General features: G+C 45.4%; 1 protein-coding gene across 2 annotated transcripts; it reads left to right on the top strand.

Annotated features, from left to right (window-relative positions):
* The first annotated feature begins 6659 nt into the window (after positions 1-6659).
* On the top strand, positions 6660-13119 carry ccdc47 (coiled-coil domain containing 47). Of its 2 annotated transcripts, none has more exons than XM_080522548.1 (13): positions 6660-6760; positions 7925-8227; positions 8446-8547; positions 9026-9200; positions 9349-9470; positions 10038-10103; positions 10227-10328; positions 11057-11167; positions 11450-11535; positions 11684-11742; positions 11865-11974; positions 12158-12325; positions 12456-13119. In XM_080522548.1, the coding sequence occupies exons 2-13, from the start codon at positions 7937-7939 to the stop codon at positions 12534-12536; spliced, it is 1473 nt and encodes a 490-aa protein (XP_080378674.1). In that variant the 5' UTR covers positions 6660-6760; positions 7925-7936; the 3' UTR covers positions 12537-13119. The 2 variants fall into 2 exon arrangements, with proteins under 2 accessions (XP_080378674.1, XP_080378675.1); XM_080522549.1 differs by having other exon boundaries at positions 6686-6760; positions 7930-8227.
* Positions 13120-19899: the final 6780 nt, after the last annotated feature.

Genomic DNA, 19899 nt, shown 5'->3' on the forward strand with positions numbered 1-19899 from the left:
GTGGTCATGTCATCCATGTATGCTCGGATAGGTGGAAGGCGGATCCCGTTCTTAGTTCGCTCACCCCCGACCACCCATCTTGAGGCCCTGATGATGACCTCCATGGCCATTGTGAAGACCAGGGGTGAGATTGTACAGCCATGATGCCTACTTCTATGCGCTGCCATGATGTTGTGAAGTTGGCTGTTGTGAAGCACAGTTGCAGGTCTTCGAAGTAGGCTTTTACTAGGGTAGTGATGGATGATGGAACGTGGAAAAAGTCGAAGGATTCCCAGAGGAGGTTATGGGGAACTGAGCCAAAGGCATTGGCCAGGTCAAGGAAGATGACATGGAGGTCTCTTTTGTTCTTCTTTGCTGCTTGGATCTGGTGCCAGATCATACTGGTATGCTCCAAGCAACCAGAGAACCCAGGAATGCCGGCCTTCTGTACGGATGTATCGACGTACTTGTTTTTCACCAGGTAGGTGGACAGCCTCTGTGCTATTACGCTGAAAAAGATTTTCCCTTCAACGTTGAGAAGGCAGATTGGCCGGAATTGACTGATGTCTGTCGCATCCTTCTCCTTGGGAATTAGCACACCTCCCGCCCTTCGCCACGCCTTAGGTATTATTCCCTTCTGCCACACTATCCTCATCAGCCTCCAAATATAGTATAGAACATCTGGTGCGTTCTTGTAGAGCTTATACGGTACTCCATTCGGGCCAGGGGCTGATGCTGATCTTGCGCGCCGTACTGTATTCTCTACTTCCTTCCATTTTGGAGGGCCAGTCTCCAGGTTGACATCAGGAGGTTGAATAGGTGGGATGTCATGTGGGATGACTAGCTGTTCATGCCTTTTCGTGTCCTGGTGGACCTTTTCCAGATGTTCTTCAAGTTCCTGCTTTGGAGTTTTCAGGATTCCGCTTTTTTCCTTAACGAAGAGATCTTTGACGAACTTGAAGGGTTTTTTATAGAACCGTGTTCTTGTGTGTTCCTTCCTCTTGCGAAGTTTCCTCAAGTTCTCCGCTCTTCGCAAGGTTGCCAACCGGCATTTGATGTCCCCCTGGAGTAGCATGAGACCTTCTCTCTCTGCATCAGAGGCCTTCTTCCATTGCTTTCTCAGCTGCCTTCTCTCTCTGACCAGTCTTTCGATCTCTTGCTGCCTCCTGGATTTGGCTGGCGCTGGTGTTGCTTTGTCACTTCTCCTAATGTTCACTCCAAAGCGCTCTTCTCCGTAGTGGTAGATGATATCGCCGATCCGGTCAAGCTTTTTCTCTGCTGTGCCCACTTGTTGCTCCAGGATTTTTATCAGGTCGTTGTTGACTGTTTCCCACTCTCTCTTTTCAACAGCTTTGGGCCACTTCACACTCGGTCTGTGCCCTTTGATCTTTTCCTCCTTGGGAGGTCTCTGTGGTTGGGTAGGTTCCTCCACCGGCATTTTTGTGCTTGTATTATCCTCCTCAGTGACAGGGGTGCTGATGCTCTGCGAACTTTGTTTTTTGTCCCGTCGCTGTGCTTCAATCGACTGATTTGACTGGTTGCTTTGTAAGAAGTACTGGTCAATGCGAGGCCCTTGTCTCTGCTTTCTCAAGCACCCTTTCTTTCCTTGGTGGATCTTCAACCCCCTGGCTGATGTCATTTTTTCCCAACCACAGGTGCACACCTGAAGTGAGTGTCCTGCTGCTGCTGCGGTTGTCTCGTGTGCCGTGTTCGTGCTCGTAGTCGTGTCCGTTCCTGGGTCTGTAGCCATGTTGTCAATCGTTGAGCCATCTTGCGCCCCCGCTCTCGCAGGCTCTAGGGGTATGTTTCTTTGTTGACTTTCTGTAGCATTTGGCGGGTGTCTTCAACAAACTGAAACAGCGTCGGAGACTGCCGCCATGGATAGCTAGCCCATGACAGCCCCAGTGGGATCTATTCCCTCCAGTCAGCTGTCTCTCCAAGCCGTCACACAGACTTTCCTATGTTATTTCCTATACTATCATTGAAGAAAAGAAATCACACTGTTGATCGAAATTCTACCTTCAGCTTATTATAGCAGTCATAACACAATATCAGGATCAAGTCAACCAGAGAAAAATACATCCTTTTGACCCCTCTTCAAGGCATTAAGTAACAGTTTTTCGGCATTTGGCTGATTGATCAAATACTCCCTATAGTCAGCCTCCTGTTTTCCTCATTTCTCTCCTCCTTTTAATTTTAATTTTGCCATTTAGCAGACGCTTTTAATCCAAAGCGATTTACAATTACGAATTACAGGGACATTCCCCCTGGAGTAATTGAGGGCTAAGTGCCTTACTCAAGGGCACACTAGTAGTGGTGTGGCTTCAGGCGGGATTTGAACTCACAACCTTCCGATCACAAGTCCAACTCACTATCCACTAGAGTCTAGACCACCACTACCCCGCTATCCTTTTCTTCCACCTGTTCAACCCTGCCGCTCCCACTCCTAAGTGCTCGCCTCAGTTTGTTCCAGAACAGGTCTTGGGCCTGTGTTGGGTCGGTGCAGTCCGACCCAGGCCATTGCAGGTAGGTCTTCTTCAGCATTATCTTCCTCATGCGGTGGTAGGCCGAAAGCTGCCTCTCTGGGATGGGCTCCAGGAAGACGAGTAGGAGGACGTCCCGGAGCTCGTGGAAGAGCATGTAAGTAGCCAGCTGGATCTCCAGGGAGCACCACTCGCTGCGCAGAAAATGCCTGCTCACCACACAGATGGTCCTGCGACTGCCATACACAGCGGATACAATGTTGTCCACAATGTCGCGGCCCAGCTCAAAGTCGCGGTGGTGCAGGCAGAGCTTGAAAGAGGATCCGTTTTCCTCGAGGTTGGGCAGCAGCTGGTTCAGTACCCAGTGTTCATCTGCCGAGTTGTAGGAGAAAGTGGGGGTCGATTCCCGACTAACCTCTTATAAATTTGCATCACAGCCAGCCCTCCTCATACAGGAAATGCCTGTGATTGGCCTGTACCTTATCTGAGGGCATGACTGTTACCTATGTATAAATATCCCTGCCTTCCCTGTGTCTGGGCTTTTCCAGAGAACCTTTGACTGTCAAGACAGATCCTGACACGCTGTAAACTTTCTCCTCTTGCAAGAGTATATATTAAAAATACCTTTTCCTATGCAATTTCAAATGAAGCAGGCTGCCTTTTTGATTTTATATTTAGATACTTAAATAATTCTATAACATACCACAGACACAAAACAGTTCGAAAATCTGATGATTATCACACATCTCACACATGCAAATCTCACACAGGCAGACTCAAATGCACTCAATCTCATTGACACACACACACACACACACACACACACACACACACACACACACACACACACACACACACACACACACACACCTCTTTCATGAGTGATGAGCTGGGTCTTGACATGGCCTGACACCAGGTTGACCCGTCCCAATACCTGCCCAGTCTCCAAACCCCAGATAGTGCAGGTGGTGTCTATGCTGGAGGTGCATGTTAGCAGACCCATGGATCACAGCCAGGGCTGGACTGGGACAAAAATGAGGCCCTGGCATTTTTGGCCCAGACAGGCCCACCCCAATCGGTCGGACCACACCCACCAGCACAAAAATACTTGCCTTATATACTCGTCTTATATACTGTGCTGTACAGTCATATGACAAACTGTAGTATTCCCCCAAACCACTACAAAGACGACTACATGCAGTAAGCAATGGTACCAGTGCAAGTAGACCAGTGTACTCATTCACTCTTGACTGGCGGTGGTGCCCATGGGGTACACAATCTCCATACTTGACTCAAGTATAGTAGAAGTAAAATGTTATCAAAGAAAAAGCACCAGAAGTCAAAGAATAATTTCAAATGTTTTATTATATTAAATAATATATAATAAATTCAAATATTTAAGTACTAGTATTAAATGCATCATAGACTGTGAACTCACTGCTAAATGGAAACGAAAGACTGTGAAGTCCAGTGAAATTTTTCAAACAAACGGCAACGGCGACCTTTGAGAGAGACAGAGAAACAGAGACAGAGACAAGGGTGAGACTAAGACGTGATCATTTAGTAGTAGTAGTAATAATTGCATCATTATTAGTACCTTTTTACTTACTGTAGAACAATGTAGAGATAGCAGCATATCTGGAAAACAGCCACTTCAACAAACTATAACAATAATGCCATCTCATAATGTATCTGTACCCTGCTCCCGCTCCTCCCTGCTAGCCTCCTCTTCAACCTGTTGCTGTTGCTGCTGTGGTAAACATGTCCCTAATGTACTGGCGGACTCAGGGGGGGGGGGGCAGGGGGGGCGACCGCCCCTCCTGGTGCCCCCACGGTTGAAAAACGTCTCGCTTAAGTGCCCTTTTGAGTGGCAAAAATGCCCTTTTGAGTGGCGAAAAGTAGAGGATGTGCCCTAATGGTGCCCCGCCTCCAATGGTCTAAATTTGACCATGTGCACTGATGGGGTCCCATGTTGTGCAGTAAGTGCCCTTTTTTTATTTTCGCCCCTGCCCTTCAAACAGCCTGAGTTCGCCACAGCATGCATCTGCCTCGAGTTTCTTTTTGTTTTTCTCCCTAAGTTTTTCCCAGCCTCCCTTCCGTTTTTGTGTGCTTTTGCGCTCCATCTCTCTCAGTATCCACTATCCAGGCTAACTAAATTTATTTTGCCGGCCGGCTCGGCCCAAAACTACCGCGAAACTGAGACGGAGGTCTGGTGCTGCGTGCGTGACCCCTGACCCCCCCCCCCCCCCTCTCTCTCTCTCTGTTGATTGGGCCAGCCCAGTGTCTGTATAGAAAATTGGCCAATGGGCCGCTGTCCCCGATTTATGGGCCGTTCGATGGTAGCTTTCGGCCGGGCCGGCTGGTAAAAAAAAGCTTTTTGCCGGCCGGCTCGGCCCAAAACTACCGCAGCCCACCGGGCAAATGCCCGGTATGCCAGATGGCCAGTCCAGCCCTGATCACAGCCAAGACCAACCACAGATACAAACACTGACAGCACATGTGTGCTTGTGATCACATACTGTGGGGGTGCACAGATAGTAATTAGTGTTCCTACTACGTAGTAGTCTACCATTATGGGGGCATATCTGGAGGAACACGCCTCATTGCCGCTTGCGGTTATATTTCAACTTCGTTTTTTACCGATTCAAAAGCTGCCATCTCTTACCCAGTAAATTGGGATCTACTTCGTTCCAGTTGAAGGAGGTTAGTGGGGCGGGTTAGATTTAACAGATGCATATTTAGGTCTGGTCGGAGGTGGGGGGTGCGGGTGACTAGTCCCAAGCTCAGTCGAGTCACACGCAGGCACTTGACTCTCAACATGTTTCCTAGTCACAAAACGATCTCGTCTCCTCAACTAATAAAATGTAATAATAAATACAATATTGCTAGCCAAATAAGTCAAATATTTCACAATAAGCAATTAACCCAATTTAGTTGCTATTTTTCTTTATCCTCAAAAAACTTTGACATTTGACATCTGTCCTGGGCACCGCAAATGCCCCTTGTTTGTCAGGTCATGGGTCAATAATAGTCCAAATGAAAACACGCTGTCATCAATGTTGCAGTCAGTGACAATAACATCGAATTACAATTACATTGCAAAAAAATGTCTGCTAAATGTCTAAAATTTAAATTTAAATGTAATTACATTTTTTTACGAAGTTATAGGCGCCCTACAGTATCCTACAGTATAATATTTGTGTATGCAAAGGAAAATAAATATGAGACATAGAAAGGTGTTGGACGCGACAGACTGTTTATTGAATTCATTAGAGTTGGACATTTTTATTGTGCAATTTATTTTTTTACAATGGCAACTGTAACGGGATGCGGGATGACCTGACCTGGAAGGACAACACAAAAGCCACCATCAAGAAGGCACAACAGCGGCTATACACCCTGAGAGTCCTCAGGAAGGAACACAGCAAGCAGGAGATACTGGTGACCTTCTACCGCGGCGCAGTGGAGAGCATCCTCACCTACGGCATCTGCAACTGGTTCTCCAGCTGCACAACAGCGGAGAGAAATGCGCTACAGAGAGTCGTGAGAACAGCACAGAAGATCACCGGCGCCCCCCTCCCCTCTCTGGAAGAGCTGTACAACACACGCTGTCTCAGGAAGGCCTCCAAGATCTCCAGGGACCCGACCCACCCTGGGTACGAACACTTTACCAGGCTGCCCTCGAAAAGGCGGTTCAGGACCTTGGGCGCAAGGACAAACAGACTGAAGAACAGCTTCTACCACAGGGCCGTCCAGGCCCTGAACACAGCAAAGACCTAGGTTCTGGGCCCTGGACAGTCTGGACGGATTGATGGCAGCTGCTGGACTGAAAAAATCAGGTGTAGTGCTGAGGCACAAACATGTACATTTCAAGCCTGCAAACTGCGACACTTTAAATAAATGTGAAATAACACTACTGTGCAATATGACAACCCTAGTCGTCTATCTGTACAGTATAGTATAGTGATAGTGTACATAGCCTTTATTTATGTAAACCAGCTCCTTCCCTTCTTGTGATTTTTTTTTTAAAGTGTTTTTTTTTTCCCTTTCCTAACACCAGGGGAGCCACCCCTCCTAAATTTCGTTGTTTGGTACCTGTACTGTAGCAATGACAATAAAGACCATTCATTCATTCATTCATTCATTCATTCAACAATACGTCAGACGTCGGTTCGTGCCACAAAGGCTTCTGGGTAGATTCCGCTGTCAAGCTTCCACGGGTGTGTGTGCCGAACAGTTCAGCTAGCTTACTACGGCTGTCAACGTTTCCCGGAGTATCACATTTTAGCGTTCCAGAGGTATTTATAGAGTTACATGTTTACTTCTAGCTACGTTTTATTCAGCTGGATAAATCCGTCGATTTGTCTAATTAATAGCCCATATCCCTTTTCATGTTGTCCATCTCTTTTGAGGCACCAACTTGGTAGCACAGTCAGCAGGGACGCTAGCTACGCCAAGCAAGCAGGCGGTGTTGGGGGATGGGACAAGTGGCCTCTGTAGCTAGCTGGCTAACCGACTGTCACTGTCAGTCTGGACTCTGGCAATGTTTAATTATATTGCTGATTTGTGTAGCTAGGCCAACATACACATTTTACAGGATTTGCTGAAATGTCATATCATTTTTTTGCGATGACCAGCTATCTGCTGTACTGGAAACGGTAATGCAACTCAACAGGCTAGTTCTAGCTAGCAATCATGTCAAAGGAAGAGATTTGTCTCTTGTTGAGCTGCTTGCTATCTAGCTAATGGTTTAATCTGGTGGAGTTAGTCTGTCTAAGGAAGGGTCTTAAGGCAATGATGATGTGTCAGATAGATCGGTAGGCCAAGCCAAAATAGTTAAAAAGAAATGATCTAGCTACGCAGGAAGCCAGTTTGACCAGTTACTTTTTCTGTTGAGCAATTCAAACAGACCGATAAATATACTTAGCTACTTTAAGGTAATGATGACTCTTAGCTCATTCTGTCACGTGGATCTTTACTAAATGCTGTCTCAAACAAAAGCTAGTTCTAGTTATTTATATGGAATGATGTAGGAATTGTGACTCTTAAACTGCTATTTTATTGATAAATGAAGGTAAGATCAGTGCCAGCATTGTCAAGAGGATAAGATGATTGGCAGAACTGATGTGCTGCTCTGAACCTGGGCATTCAAGGCTGCACATCTTTTGATCTGTTGACTGATTACAGACATACATTCCCAGAGAGTGAAATTCTCTTTTTGTGGCTATCTATTCCGTAGGATAAAAGTGAACAGAAGGCCATGTTTCGGTTGGGCTTATGAAGACAAATGTAACTGAGTTATCCTAGAAAACATGTGTTTCTCATGGGGCCAAAATCCCTGACATTTCTATGTGGCACCATTTGTGCTGGTTTGACCTTTGTCACCTTCAAATCCACCTTTGTTTATACATTTACCTCTCCCCCCATCTCACATGACCCTCTCTCTACTGCCCCCTTGCTAGTGTAGCTCAACCATGCGGAGTGTCAACCTCCTGCTGTTACCTGCACTGTTCCTGCTCCTGGCACTGCCCGTCTCCAGCGGGCGCTATAATGACGACTTCGATGATGGGGAGGACATAGCAGACTTTGACGACAATGACTTTGCTGAGTTTGAGGATGTGAGCGAGGACACTAGGGCTGAGGCAGAAACTGCCCCTCCGCCACGGGCTGCCCCCTCTTCTCAGCCTGCTGAGGAAGAGGATGAAGATGAGGCCACAGTTGAGCTGGAGGATGGTCAGGATGGCTTTGAGGACTCTGAGACACAGGTGAGGGGCTGCAGTGGCCTGCCAGTAGGCTCACATTACATCGGAGTAGCTCTTCTACGCTCCCCTCTGATGGCAGATCCATACTCAGTCATTTGGGCTGGTTTCCTTCTAGAATACTAGTGTGATTTAGACCAAGACTTGACTTAATCTGTCTATAATCTGCCTGCAGCAGATCTAATCCACTTCTACCACAACCCCTACCCCTTGTATTGCTGTAGGATCAAGATATTTACAGCAAGTATGACCAAGAAGAGTTCGAAGGCATTGAGGGCATGGAGAAGACCAGCCCCTCCTTCAAGGACCCCCTCATCATCCATACGGTGAGCTAATGATTAATTTATTATTATTAATTGAACATTAAACTAGGTGTGAACTGTGACGGAGCGACGATGAGGAATCCCTCTCTCTTGCAAACCGTATGTAGGTCTAACTGTTGCACACTCTTCCTTCTTAAAAGTGAGGACAAACATCAAGCACGCACATTGCTGGCATCCAGGCTGTGGTTGTCATGGTGGACTGGACTGCACTTGTATAGCGCCTTTATCCAAAGCGCTTTACAACGGCCTCTCATTCACCCATTCACACACCAATGGCGGCAAGCTACCATGCAGCCGGGCCTGCTCACTGGGATCAATTTGGGGTTCAGTGTCTTGCCCAAGGACACTTTGACATGTGACCAGCCGGGGCTCGAACCGCTGATCTGCCAACCTTGCGATCATTAGACGCCGGCTCTACCTCCTGTGCCACAGCTGCCCCCATGGTGATGCTGATGATGTTTGTCTGCCCCCCCCCCCCCAGGTGCCCGCCCATTTGCAGAATAGCTGGGAGAGCTACTACATGGAGATCCTGATGGTAACAGGCCTGCTGGCCTACATCATGAACTACATGATTGGCAAGAACAAGAACAGCCGCCTGGCTCAGGCCTGGTTCAATTCCCACCGAGAGCTCCTTGAGAGCAACTTTGCATTAGTTGGTGAGTTGTCTGTGCTCTTGTTGGCCCTGCCATATCATGTTAGTCCTGCTTTTGATGTTTCCCTGTGTAAGGGTCTGCCAGGTTAGTGTAACATAATAATGCAGTGGTTTGCTGCCTCTTATGAATGTGGTGTCTTGTGTGTCAACAGGTGATGATGGCACCAGTAAAGAGGCAGTGAGCACTGGGAAGCTGAACCAGGAAAATGAACACATCTATAACCTGTGGTGCTCTGGTCGTGTGTGCTGTGAGGGCATGCTCATCCAGCTCAAGGTAGTGTGTGTGTGTGTGTGTGTGTGTGTGTGTGTGTGTGTGTGTGTGTGTGTGTGTGTGTGTGTGTGTGTGTGTGTGTGTGTGTGTGTGTGTGTGTGTGTGTGTGTGTGTGTGTGTGTGTGTGTGTGTGTGTGTGTGTGTGTGTGTGTGTGTGTGTGTGTGTGTGTGTGTGTGTGTGTGTGTGTGTGTGTGTGTGTGTGTGTGTGTGTGTGTGTGTGTGTGTGTGTGTGTGTGTGTGTGTGTGTGTGTGTGTGTGTGTGTGTGTGTGTGTGTGTGTGTGTGTGTGTGTGTGTGTGTGTGTGTGTGTGTGTGTGTGTGTGTGTGTGTGTGTGTGTGTGTGTGTGTGTGTGTGTGTGTGTGTGTGTGTGTGTGTGTGTGTGTGTGTGTGTGTGTGTGTGTGTGTGTGTGTGTGTGTGTGTGTGTGTGTGTGTGTGTGTGTGTGTGTGTGTGTGTGTGTGTGTGTGTGTGTGTGTGTGTGTGTGTGTGTGTGTGTGTGTGTGTGTGTGTGTGTGTGTGTGTGTGTGTGTGTGTTTTCACACTGTGACAGTTTTCGCTGGTCTATTACAGTTCCTGAAGAGGCAAGACCTGCTCAATGTATTAGCCAGGATGATGAGGCCAGCCGGTGATCAAGTGGTAGGTACCAACGACACATTACAAATTGATTAGCCTAATTAATTACAAATACAGAATAGAAGTCACTGTTAAATTGTTTCCATTGTCTAAACTTCTGTCTTTCTCTTGTCTATTTCTCTGTAGCAAATCAAAGTGACTCTGAATGATGAGGACATGGATTCATTTGTGTTTGCTGTGGGCACCCGGAAGGCCATGGCTAAGATGCAGAAGGACATGCAGGACTTGGTGAGAGCAAACACTGAACATGCTCTTTCCTGCCATCCAGAACATTGACCATCTACGGTTCTGATTGGGGCTGGGTATCGCCACTGATTTCCCAAAACGATTCGATTCCGATTCACAGCTCCCGATTCAATTCGATTCGATTCCGATTCGATTTAGTTACAATATCAATTTTCCTTGAATATGAAGAGATTCTCAGAACTAATGCTATAAATGGTTCAAGGAACCCTATAACATGTAGCATTGTTAAACATATCAATGTTTACATTAAGAATTGACTCCAAAGCAGTTACATGAATGTACTTCTTATTGGAACATAAATGAACATCATTGACCAACATTTTGCTAAATCAGACACTACAAAAAGTGCTTTTTAACGTGCTTTACTGCAGCCAGTGTAAATAAAGGGGCTACAAACATAGCCAATCGGTAAACTGATTGGCTATTGATTGGCTATGTTCCAAAATGCACCCAGACATCTGCCTTTATATTAAGCCTGGTCGTTGCGTGAGATATGATAAATTCTTGTAGCGCGAGATCTGGCCACGAGATCTCGTTGCGGGTTGAAGCTGCAAGCAGGGGAAAAAAAAAAAAAAAAAAGATTTCGGGATTTATGAATCGATAATCGCTCATTCAAATGAAGATCGATTCAGAATCGGGAAATCGATTTTTTGAACCCAGCCCTAGTTCTGATTGTGTATGTATTTACACATCTTCCTCTCCGTCCACAGAGTGAGTTCTGCAGCGACAAGCCCAAGTCTGGGGCGAAGTATGGCCTCCCTGAGCATCTGTCCATCCTTACAGAGATGGGTGAGGTCACGGATGGCGTGATGGACAGCAAGGTGAGACTTCCATAGTTTCCTACTCAAACCAGTGACGACTTTACGAGACTATTGCATGGAGCGTTCTAAAGACACCAAAGAGGGTTATGACAAGAATATGTCGGCTGTGATGTGACGTACTAAATGCTGTGTTTGCAGTGGCATAATGCTGCATTGAGTGCGCAATTGAGTGTTTTGAGGAAGAGATTAAATATTTGTTATCATTGTTGTAGATTTTATTTCTATAATTTGGTTTATCATACCTCATATTTATCTTCCTGGCTATCTTTCTCTGCCTTTCAGATGGTACATTACATCACCAACAATGCTGACAAGATCGAGTCCATCCATTTCTCGGACCAATTTTCTGGTCCAAAAGTTATGCAGGAGTAAGTGTTCCTCTGAATATGTCAATCTTTCCACCAATATATTGTCAATACTATGTCAATGTCAATTTACATACCTGTGATAACCCCACTGTCTCCTTTTTTTATTTTTTTTATTAACACTTTCTTCTCTACTACTGTTGTTTTTCAGGGAGGGTCAGCCCTTGAAGCTGCCTGAGACCAAGAAAACGCTGCTGTTTACATTTAATGGTAAGCAATATGTCTCTTCTTTGAATGCTTTCTACTGGGCATACAGAACAAACCATGACACCACATTCATTCTGACAGAATTCAAAGTTTAACAATAATTCATCTCCTGTGTGTGTGTGCAGTGCCTGGCATGGGCAACACGTCTCCCAAAGACATGGATGCTCTGCTACCCCTTATGAACATGGTCATCTACAGCATCGACAAAGTCAAGAAGCTCCGCCTCAACAGGGAGGTGAGCATTGCAGTACCCCCACCAACATACCCCCCAGCTCCACTCTGGCACTGCCTGTGTCTCTCTTCACCCCCTGTCTGTACCGGTCTCTTCCCTTATTTTTTCACCACACCTCCTTCCCTCATGGACAGTACTCAGCTTGCTCACCCTCTGTCAATCTCTCTCTCGTTCTTTCTTTTCCAGGGAAAGCAGAAGGCTGATAAGAACCGTGCCCGTGTGGAGGAGAACTTCTTGAAGCAGACCCACGCTCAGCGTCAGGAGGCGGCCCAGACCCGGCGGGAGGAGAAGAAGAGGGCTGAGAAGGAGAGGATCATGAGCGAGGAGGATCCGGAGAGACAGCGCCGCCTGGAGGTCAGCTCCAAAGCCTCCGCGGCTGAAAAAACTTGAAAACACAACTACAAAACACAATGTGCAACTGGCTCGAACACATTTCAGACTTTCCGTCCTTTCTCTCACCCGTCTTCTTTTCTTTTTCTTTCAGGAGGCTGCCCAACGCCGCGATCAGAAGAAGATTGAGAAAAAGCAGATGAAGATGAAGCAAATCAAAGTCAAAGCCATGTGAGGACAGACAGACAGACCGAGACAGGGATACAAGCACACACACATACAGTGCTCAGCTCAGACGGTTGCTACAGCTTCCATCCAGCTCTCTCACTTCAGCACCCAGCTCTGGCACACACACACACACACACACACACACACCAACAGACATTCTCCCCCTTCATGGGTGTGTCAAGATTCCTTGTTTCTGTTCTCATGGAAACAGTTGCTAGTGACAAGCCAGAAGGACTGAAGAAGTTTTCCATATCAAATCTCTTGCCACAACGACTCGGGACAGCTTTTTCTTTCTATTCGTTTTTTTTCCCAGAAGTTCTTCTTAGCTCTGTTTCAAAGCAATGCAGCTCAATGAGCTTTTTAATCAAGTCTACAGGGATGGTGTGAACCTTAGGGTGATAATAAATTGCTCATATTTTAAAAGGAATAAAGGCATGCAAGGCTTTTGTTTCATGAGGACATTTATTTAACACTGTTGGTGATGCAAACGATTTTTATTTATATCTATGATGACTGGTCAAAGTTACCTGTTCCTCACTAGCTATGTCTGTCTCTGGTGAATTTCTGAGCAAACATAATAAAATGCACTGGAAACTATTGACCAATTGAGTCTCATTCATTTCCTCTTTTCTTCATCAATATTGTAAGCAATTTTCTATTGGGTGACGTGGTCTCCCCATCTTTGGGTGGGTGGCTCTAAGGGGACCAATGAGAAGTAGGACTTGTGCTAAATTTGACTCAAAGACTGTCAGCACAGCAGTCTCTGGGAGCTGTTTGAGGATATTGAGTTACAGCAGAGGGAGTTTCTCTAGCATTATGGATTGAGTTTCATAGACTCATCCTGCTTTGTCTGCGTCTGCCCAGTGTTTGATGATGGACAACTGGCTCACCTGTGCTAAAATGATACAGGTACATAAACAGACTGGAGGAGCCGCCTGATTCCCAGCCACATAAAAGGTTTAACAGTTAAATAACCGATTTTAAATATATATAGGGGGGTTAAAATATTTAATTTAGTCATCTTATCAGTCACAAAATGATAACAATAACTTGTTCTAATCAACTCAGTGAAACCAAGGATTTGAGTAAACGTAGTTGCTCCTTTTTTATTTGTGATATACACTGCTCTCTAGTGGTCATTACAGCCACGAGCAACAGCCGATTGATGCGCTTAGCACCGTTTGACCACAGGATGGCAATGTTATAATTTGAGAGTTTGCTACACAGTCGTACGATGGCTATTCTCTTGTTCTGTACTGTAAACATAGCCACGTAAAATCATTATACTTGGACACGAAATCAAGCAATTGATATAATTATTTATATTGAATATAAGTAATATTATAACTGCTCCCGAACGTGTTCTTCTGTTAGACAAGCAACCCACGATTCTGATACTGATGTTCTTTATTTTTTGTGTGCAGACACCGTACACACAAACACCGTGAAAAACTGCAATGTGAAATAAAGTATTGATTACACATTGAAACCAAAATGAGGCTACGTTGAGTCGGCTACCCACTCAACATATTAACCACCTCTTTAGCTAGCAATACATTCCAGTGGCGGCTGGCCGATAGAGGGCGCTGGGGCGCCGCCCCCACCTTCACTTCCTAGTTGCGATTTGTAAAAGTTTTTTTTTTAAATAAACATTGTTTATTCACAAAATGCGGCTGATATTCTGTCGGCGCCTATCAGCATTCATTAAAAATCCTCCAATACAATAAACATTTTTATCTGTGTGTGTGTGTAAAACTCACTGTTAAAATACATAGGGGGAGAACGCGGGGCGCCGGTCAATGCAAGTCTATGCCATGACGAATACTTTTCGCTTACACGTGAGCTGTAGCAGCGCTCCAATTGGCTGTCTCTATTTCTTGGCCAGGGCGCACAAATGTGCGTCCTGAATCTCCGGTTGTATGAGAGATTCTCAATCAAATCAATCAAGGGTCCAGCTGCAGACATCAAATCCATCACCCGGAAACGTGATGTACCATTTGGTTGGAGCGCATCATCGTAAGCGCGTCGGTAAGTAACCGCGAGAAACCGCGAGATTTTGAAGGATCTTAACAAACACGGCGACATTTTATAGGACATTTAACGAACAATAATTTGAACACGCAATTGATAAGAAGAAGAAGAAGAATTACAAATACAATGGCAAATGCAGCTCAGGTGAGAATTTCGAAATATTATTAATGAACATGTTATAGTTTTCAGATGTGTATTTATTATTTAGGTTGTTGCATGTGTTACGCGGCTGTTTCGCACGTAGTTTTGTTCATCTGGCTTGGCTAATTGGGTAATCCTATGTGGTTTAGCATTATCAGAGATATTAGAGAGATATTAGATTAGATTCAACTTTATTGTCATTGCTGAGTACAAGTACCAACAACAACATGCAGTTATGCATATAACCAGAAGTGCAAATAGTGACAAAACAAAGATAATGATGTACAGCTGGCAGGGCTAAAAAACGCTGCGTTGTCTTCAACCACTTAATGTAATTTAAAAGTTCACAATAGATACAGGGGTAGTGGTGGTCTAGTGGATAGTGAGTTGGACTTGTGATCGGAAGGTTGTGAGTTCAAATCCCGCCTGAAGCCACACCACTACTAGTGTGCCCTTGGGTAAGGCACTTAGCCCTCAGTCACTCCAGGGGGAATGTCCCTGTAATTCGTAATTGTAAGTCGCTTTGGATAAAAGCGTCTGCTAAATGGCAAAATTTAAATTTAAATTATACATTCTCAGATGTCTACCGATTACTTATCCCCCTATTTTTATTGCTTGTTTTCTTGTTTTTGAGAGCTGACTTTTTGCAGGCGCCGAGTTGTGGTCCCGAGCAGAGGGATGACTGGCCACCAACGGAGCTGTCCGTGTCTGACCACTGGGGGTTGGACACAACACTGAACACTACACTACACTGCACACTGGACACAACACTGAACACTACACTACACTGGACACAACACTGAACACTACACTGGACACTGGACACTGGACACAACACTGAACACTACACTGGACACTGGACACAACACTGAACACTACACTACACTGGACACAACACTGAACACTACACTACACACAACACTGAACACTACACTGGACACTGGACACAACACTGAACACTACACTACACTGGACACTGGACACAACACTGAACACTACACTGGACACAACACTGAACACTACACTACACTGGACACAACACTGAACACTACTGGACACTGGACACAACACTGAACACTACACTGGACACTGGACACAACACTGAACACTACACTACACTGGACACTGGACACAACACTGAACACTACACTGGACACTGGACACAACACTGAACACTACACTACACTGGACACTGGACACAACACTGAACACTACACTACACTGGACACAACACTGAACACTACACTGGACACAACACTGAACACTACACTGGACACTGGACACAACACTGAACACTACACTGGACACTGGACACAACACTGAACACTACACTGGACACTGGACACAACACTGAATACTACACTACACTGGACACAACACTGAACACTACTGGACACTGGACACAACACTGAACACTACACTGGACACAACACTGAACACTACACTACACTGGACACAACACTGAACACTACTGGACACTGGACACAACACTGAACACTACACTGGACACTGGACACAACACTGAACACTACACTACACTGGACACTGGACACAACACTGAACACTACACTGGACACTGGACACAACACTGAACACTACACTGGACACTGGACACAACACTGAACACTACACTACACTGGACACTGGACACAACACTGAACACTACACTACACTGGACACAACACTGAACACTACACTGGACACAACACTGAACACTACACTGGACACTGGACACAACACTGAACACTACACTGGACACTGGACACAACACTGAACACTACACTGGACACTGGACACAACACTGAACACTACACTACACTGGACACAACACTGAACACTACTGGACACTGGACACAACGCTGAACACTACACTGGACACAACACTGAACACTACACTACACTGGACACTGGACACAACACTGAACACTACACTGGACACAACACTGAACACTACACTGGACACTGGACACAACACTGAACACTACACTACACTGGACACAACACTGAACACTACACTACACTGGACACAACACTGAACACTACACTACACTGGACACTGGACTCAACACTGAACACTACACTGGACACAACACTGAACACTACACTGGACACTGAACACTACACTGGACACAACACTGAACACTACTGGACACTGGACACAACACTGAACACTACACTGGACAGAGTAGGATAGAACCCTGTTTTCCCTAGAGAGGCCTTCAAAGGCCTTATCCAGGATGGTGAGGAACGTGTCCGGAGGTGACCTAATACCTAAATGCCATTTAATGATCACATCTATTGAGAAAAGACCTGAATAAGACACATTTAGCTCTATAAAAGAGCTAACCCAGACCATGGTTAGGTAGTATGAGCTCGGGAATCCTCTTGTCCGCTTGTGTATTCCATAGCTCCTCTGATCACTGTTTGTTGCATTCTGATTCTGTGAAGCGTGCAATAAACGTTTACTTCAACTCAGCCATCTGTGTCTTGCCTTGGATTTTTGCATTTTGGATGATTTTATACAGTCTCAAAAATCTCTCCTGGTAAATATATTTAATATTTTGAGTGGGACAAAATTCAACAACGGACAATTTTTCTTTTCCCACAGTGTCCGGGGGGTGTGGCTGGTGGACTCACGTGGTGATGTTTCCGTGCACACGGAACCGGCACATGCAAGTGTCTTAACTTTCTATTAGTGAGTCAGACTCACAGGCAGTTTGAAGGTCTGGGTGGGCTCTCCATCCTGGTCATAAGTGAACTTTCCGAGTATGGTTCTCTTCTCAGTGTAGGTAGACATACCCTGGAGAGAGAGAGAGATGACACATGGTGATCCGATCTGTGAAACCACCTACAGAGGCGGAGGAGCTGGCATTGTGTCTGCATCGCAGACAAGTGTAAATGGAATCTGGACACAGCGGTTGTTCTGGACACATGATGTCACATTCTGTTAAACTTAAATTAGACATGTGACCGTGAGCCAAGTGAAGGGACATCTAAACAAAATCTGATCACAATGCAGACACGCAAGTCAGATAAATGGTGCATTGCTAACGCGAGCTGGCCAGATAATATGTCATCATATGTGATCTGATCACAAGACACTTGTTAGTATGAGGTGTAAATGGGGTCGAAGAATAGCAGCTCACTTCTACTTCTACAACGTACTTCTCTGTAGATAATGTCACACTTTAATTGAAATGATTTTCATTCTACAGGTTAGGGGTTAAGTGTTCAAGGGACAGGTCAAAGGTGACTCACATAGACATGGAAGTCCTTGGGGGATGGATTTGTGGATTTGACCATTAGGGGAGTTACAGCGAGGCAGGTGGTCCAGAGTCACATGGGTGGTTTTGATGGGGTGGGACAGGGTGACTGCCATTGTACCCGGCGATCCCTGGAATGTCCAACACTTACCAGGAAGTAATGGGTTACCCTGGGAGGAGGAGAGGCCATGGGGTGTGTGGAGGAAGAGAGAGGAGTGGAATGGGTTAGAATTGGTCATGGATGGAAAAACAGAGAGAGAGAGAAAGAGACTGAAACAGACAAACAGACTGAATACTGTGTCACATCCCTCAACACACACTGTCTGTGGGCTCAAAGCTAAGAACACGGACACAGAGATTGGAGGGACAGAGAGAAAAAATATGCAGGCCTTTCACCTCAGAAACCAGTTCTTCTTCATCTTCCAAAGCAGAGTCAATGTCAGTAGTTCCATCCTGTCGAGAAGGTTTAGGGTTTTAAAGAAGTCTCCATTGCAAGGAACACACATAATCACATATTATGAATGAATGAATGGTCTTTATTGTCATTGCTACAGTACAGGTACCAAACAACGAAATGTAGGAGGGGTGGCTCCCCTGGTGTTAGGAAAGAAAAATAAAAAACTTTTTAAAAAATCACAAGAAGGGAAGGAGCTGGTTTACATAAATAAAGGCTATGTACACTATCCACTATACTATACTGTACAGATAGACGACTAGGGTTGTCATATTGCACAATAGTGTTATTGCACATTTATTTAAAGTGTCGCAGTTTGCAGGCTTGAAATGTACATGTTTGTGCCTCAGCACTACACCTGATTTTTTCAGTCCAGCAGCTGCCATCAATCCGTCCAGACTGTCCAGGGCCCAGAACCTAGGTCTTTGCTGTGTTCAGGGCCTGGACGGCCCTGTGGTAGAAGCTGTTCTTCAGCCTGTTTGTCCTTGCGGCCAAGGTCCTGAACCGCCTTTTCGAGGGCAGCCGGGTAAAGTGTTCGTACCCAGGGTGGGTTGGGTCCCTGGAGATCTTGGAGGCCTTCCTGAGACAGCGTGTGTTGTACAGCTCTTCCAGAGAGGGGAGGGGGGCGCCGGTGATCTTCTGTGCTGTTCTCACGACTCTCTGTAGCGCATTTCTCTCCGCGGTTGTGCAGCTGGAGAACCAGTTGCAGATGCCGTAGGTGAGGATGCTCTCCACTGCACCGCGGTAGAAGGTCACCAGTATCTCCTATTAGGCAAGAGAAGGTAGAGGAGGTGTTAAAAAGCACAATCCACCCTATTCTATCAAGACTAAATCAAATCAAATCAAGTTTTATTTAGATAAACAAAATAAAACAATAATTGTACATACAATAACAATTTCCTTACATATGGAGAACATATACATTTCTATATTTTATCTTTTTACATTTAAGAAAATAAGAAAATGGATTATTTACTATGACAGTTACAAGTGTCATTGTGAGCGATGTGCAACAACAACTTATTTTACCGGGGTCTGAAACAAATAAATAACTCATTGTTCAATATCCCCCTATCTGAGTTAATGGTGTCAGCAGATTCGCTAAAAAAAATATGGTAGCTAAGCAAGTGCAGGCACACACACACCCACTAGGCTACATTTCACAAACATCTAGCTAGCTAACCAGCGACAACCACTACAGAAAAAAAAATCATACCTTATTTGTGCTAAACATTTAAAAAAATGTTTTACACCATTCATATCGTTCTATGTGTTACTCTATGCCATCCATGTAGGTGGATGGATTGTGAAGAAAGTGCTGGCTTCGAATGACCAATTGCATTCGCAAAGACTGATGGAGAACAGGCGAGGCTTTCAGGTTGGTTACGCGATGGCCGCTCGTTTTTACATTATTTTGATTTCAGACGTAAACAACAGTTTCATGAAATGTTATGCTCTATGTGGCAGCTAAATAGCAACGG

Source organism: Nansenia antarctica (genome assembly GCF_963989245.1).
Source record: "Nansenia antarctica genome assembly, chromosome: 2".
In the NCBI taxonomy this organism is placed as follows: domain Eukaryota; kingdom Metazoa; phylum Chordata; class Actinopteri; order Argentiniformes; family Microstomatidae; genus Nansenia; species Nansenia antarctica.

Coding starts and splice junctions, on each gene's coding strand:
- ccdc47 (XM_080522548.1), top strand. CDS start 7,937: ATGCGGAGTGTCAACCTCCTGCTGTTACCTGCACTGTTCCTGCTCCTG. Junction 11,168..11,449: donor ATGGCGTGATGGACAGCAAG/GTGAGACTTCCA, acceptor TCTGCCTTTCAG/ATGGTACATTACATCACCAA. Junction 11,975..12,157: donor AGCTCCGCCTCAACAGGGAG/GTGAGCATTGCA, acceptor TTTCTTTTCCAG/GGAAAGCAGAAGGCTGATAA.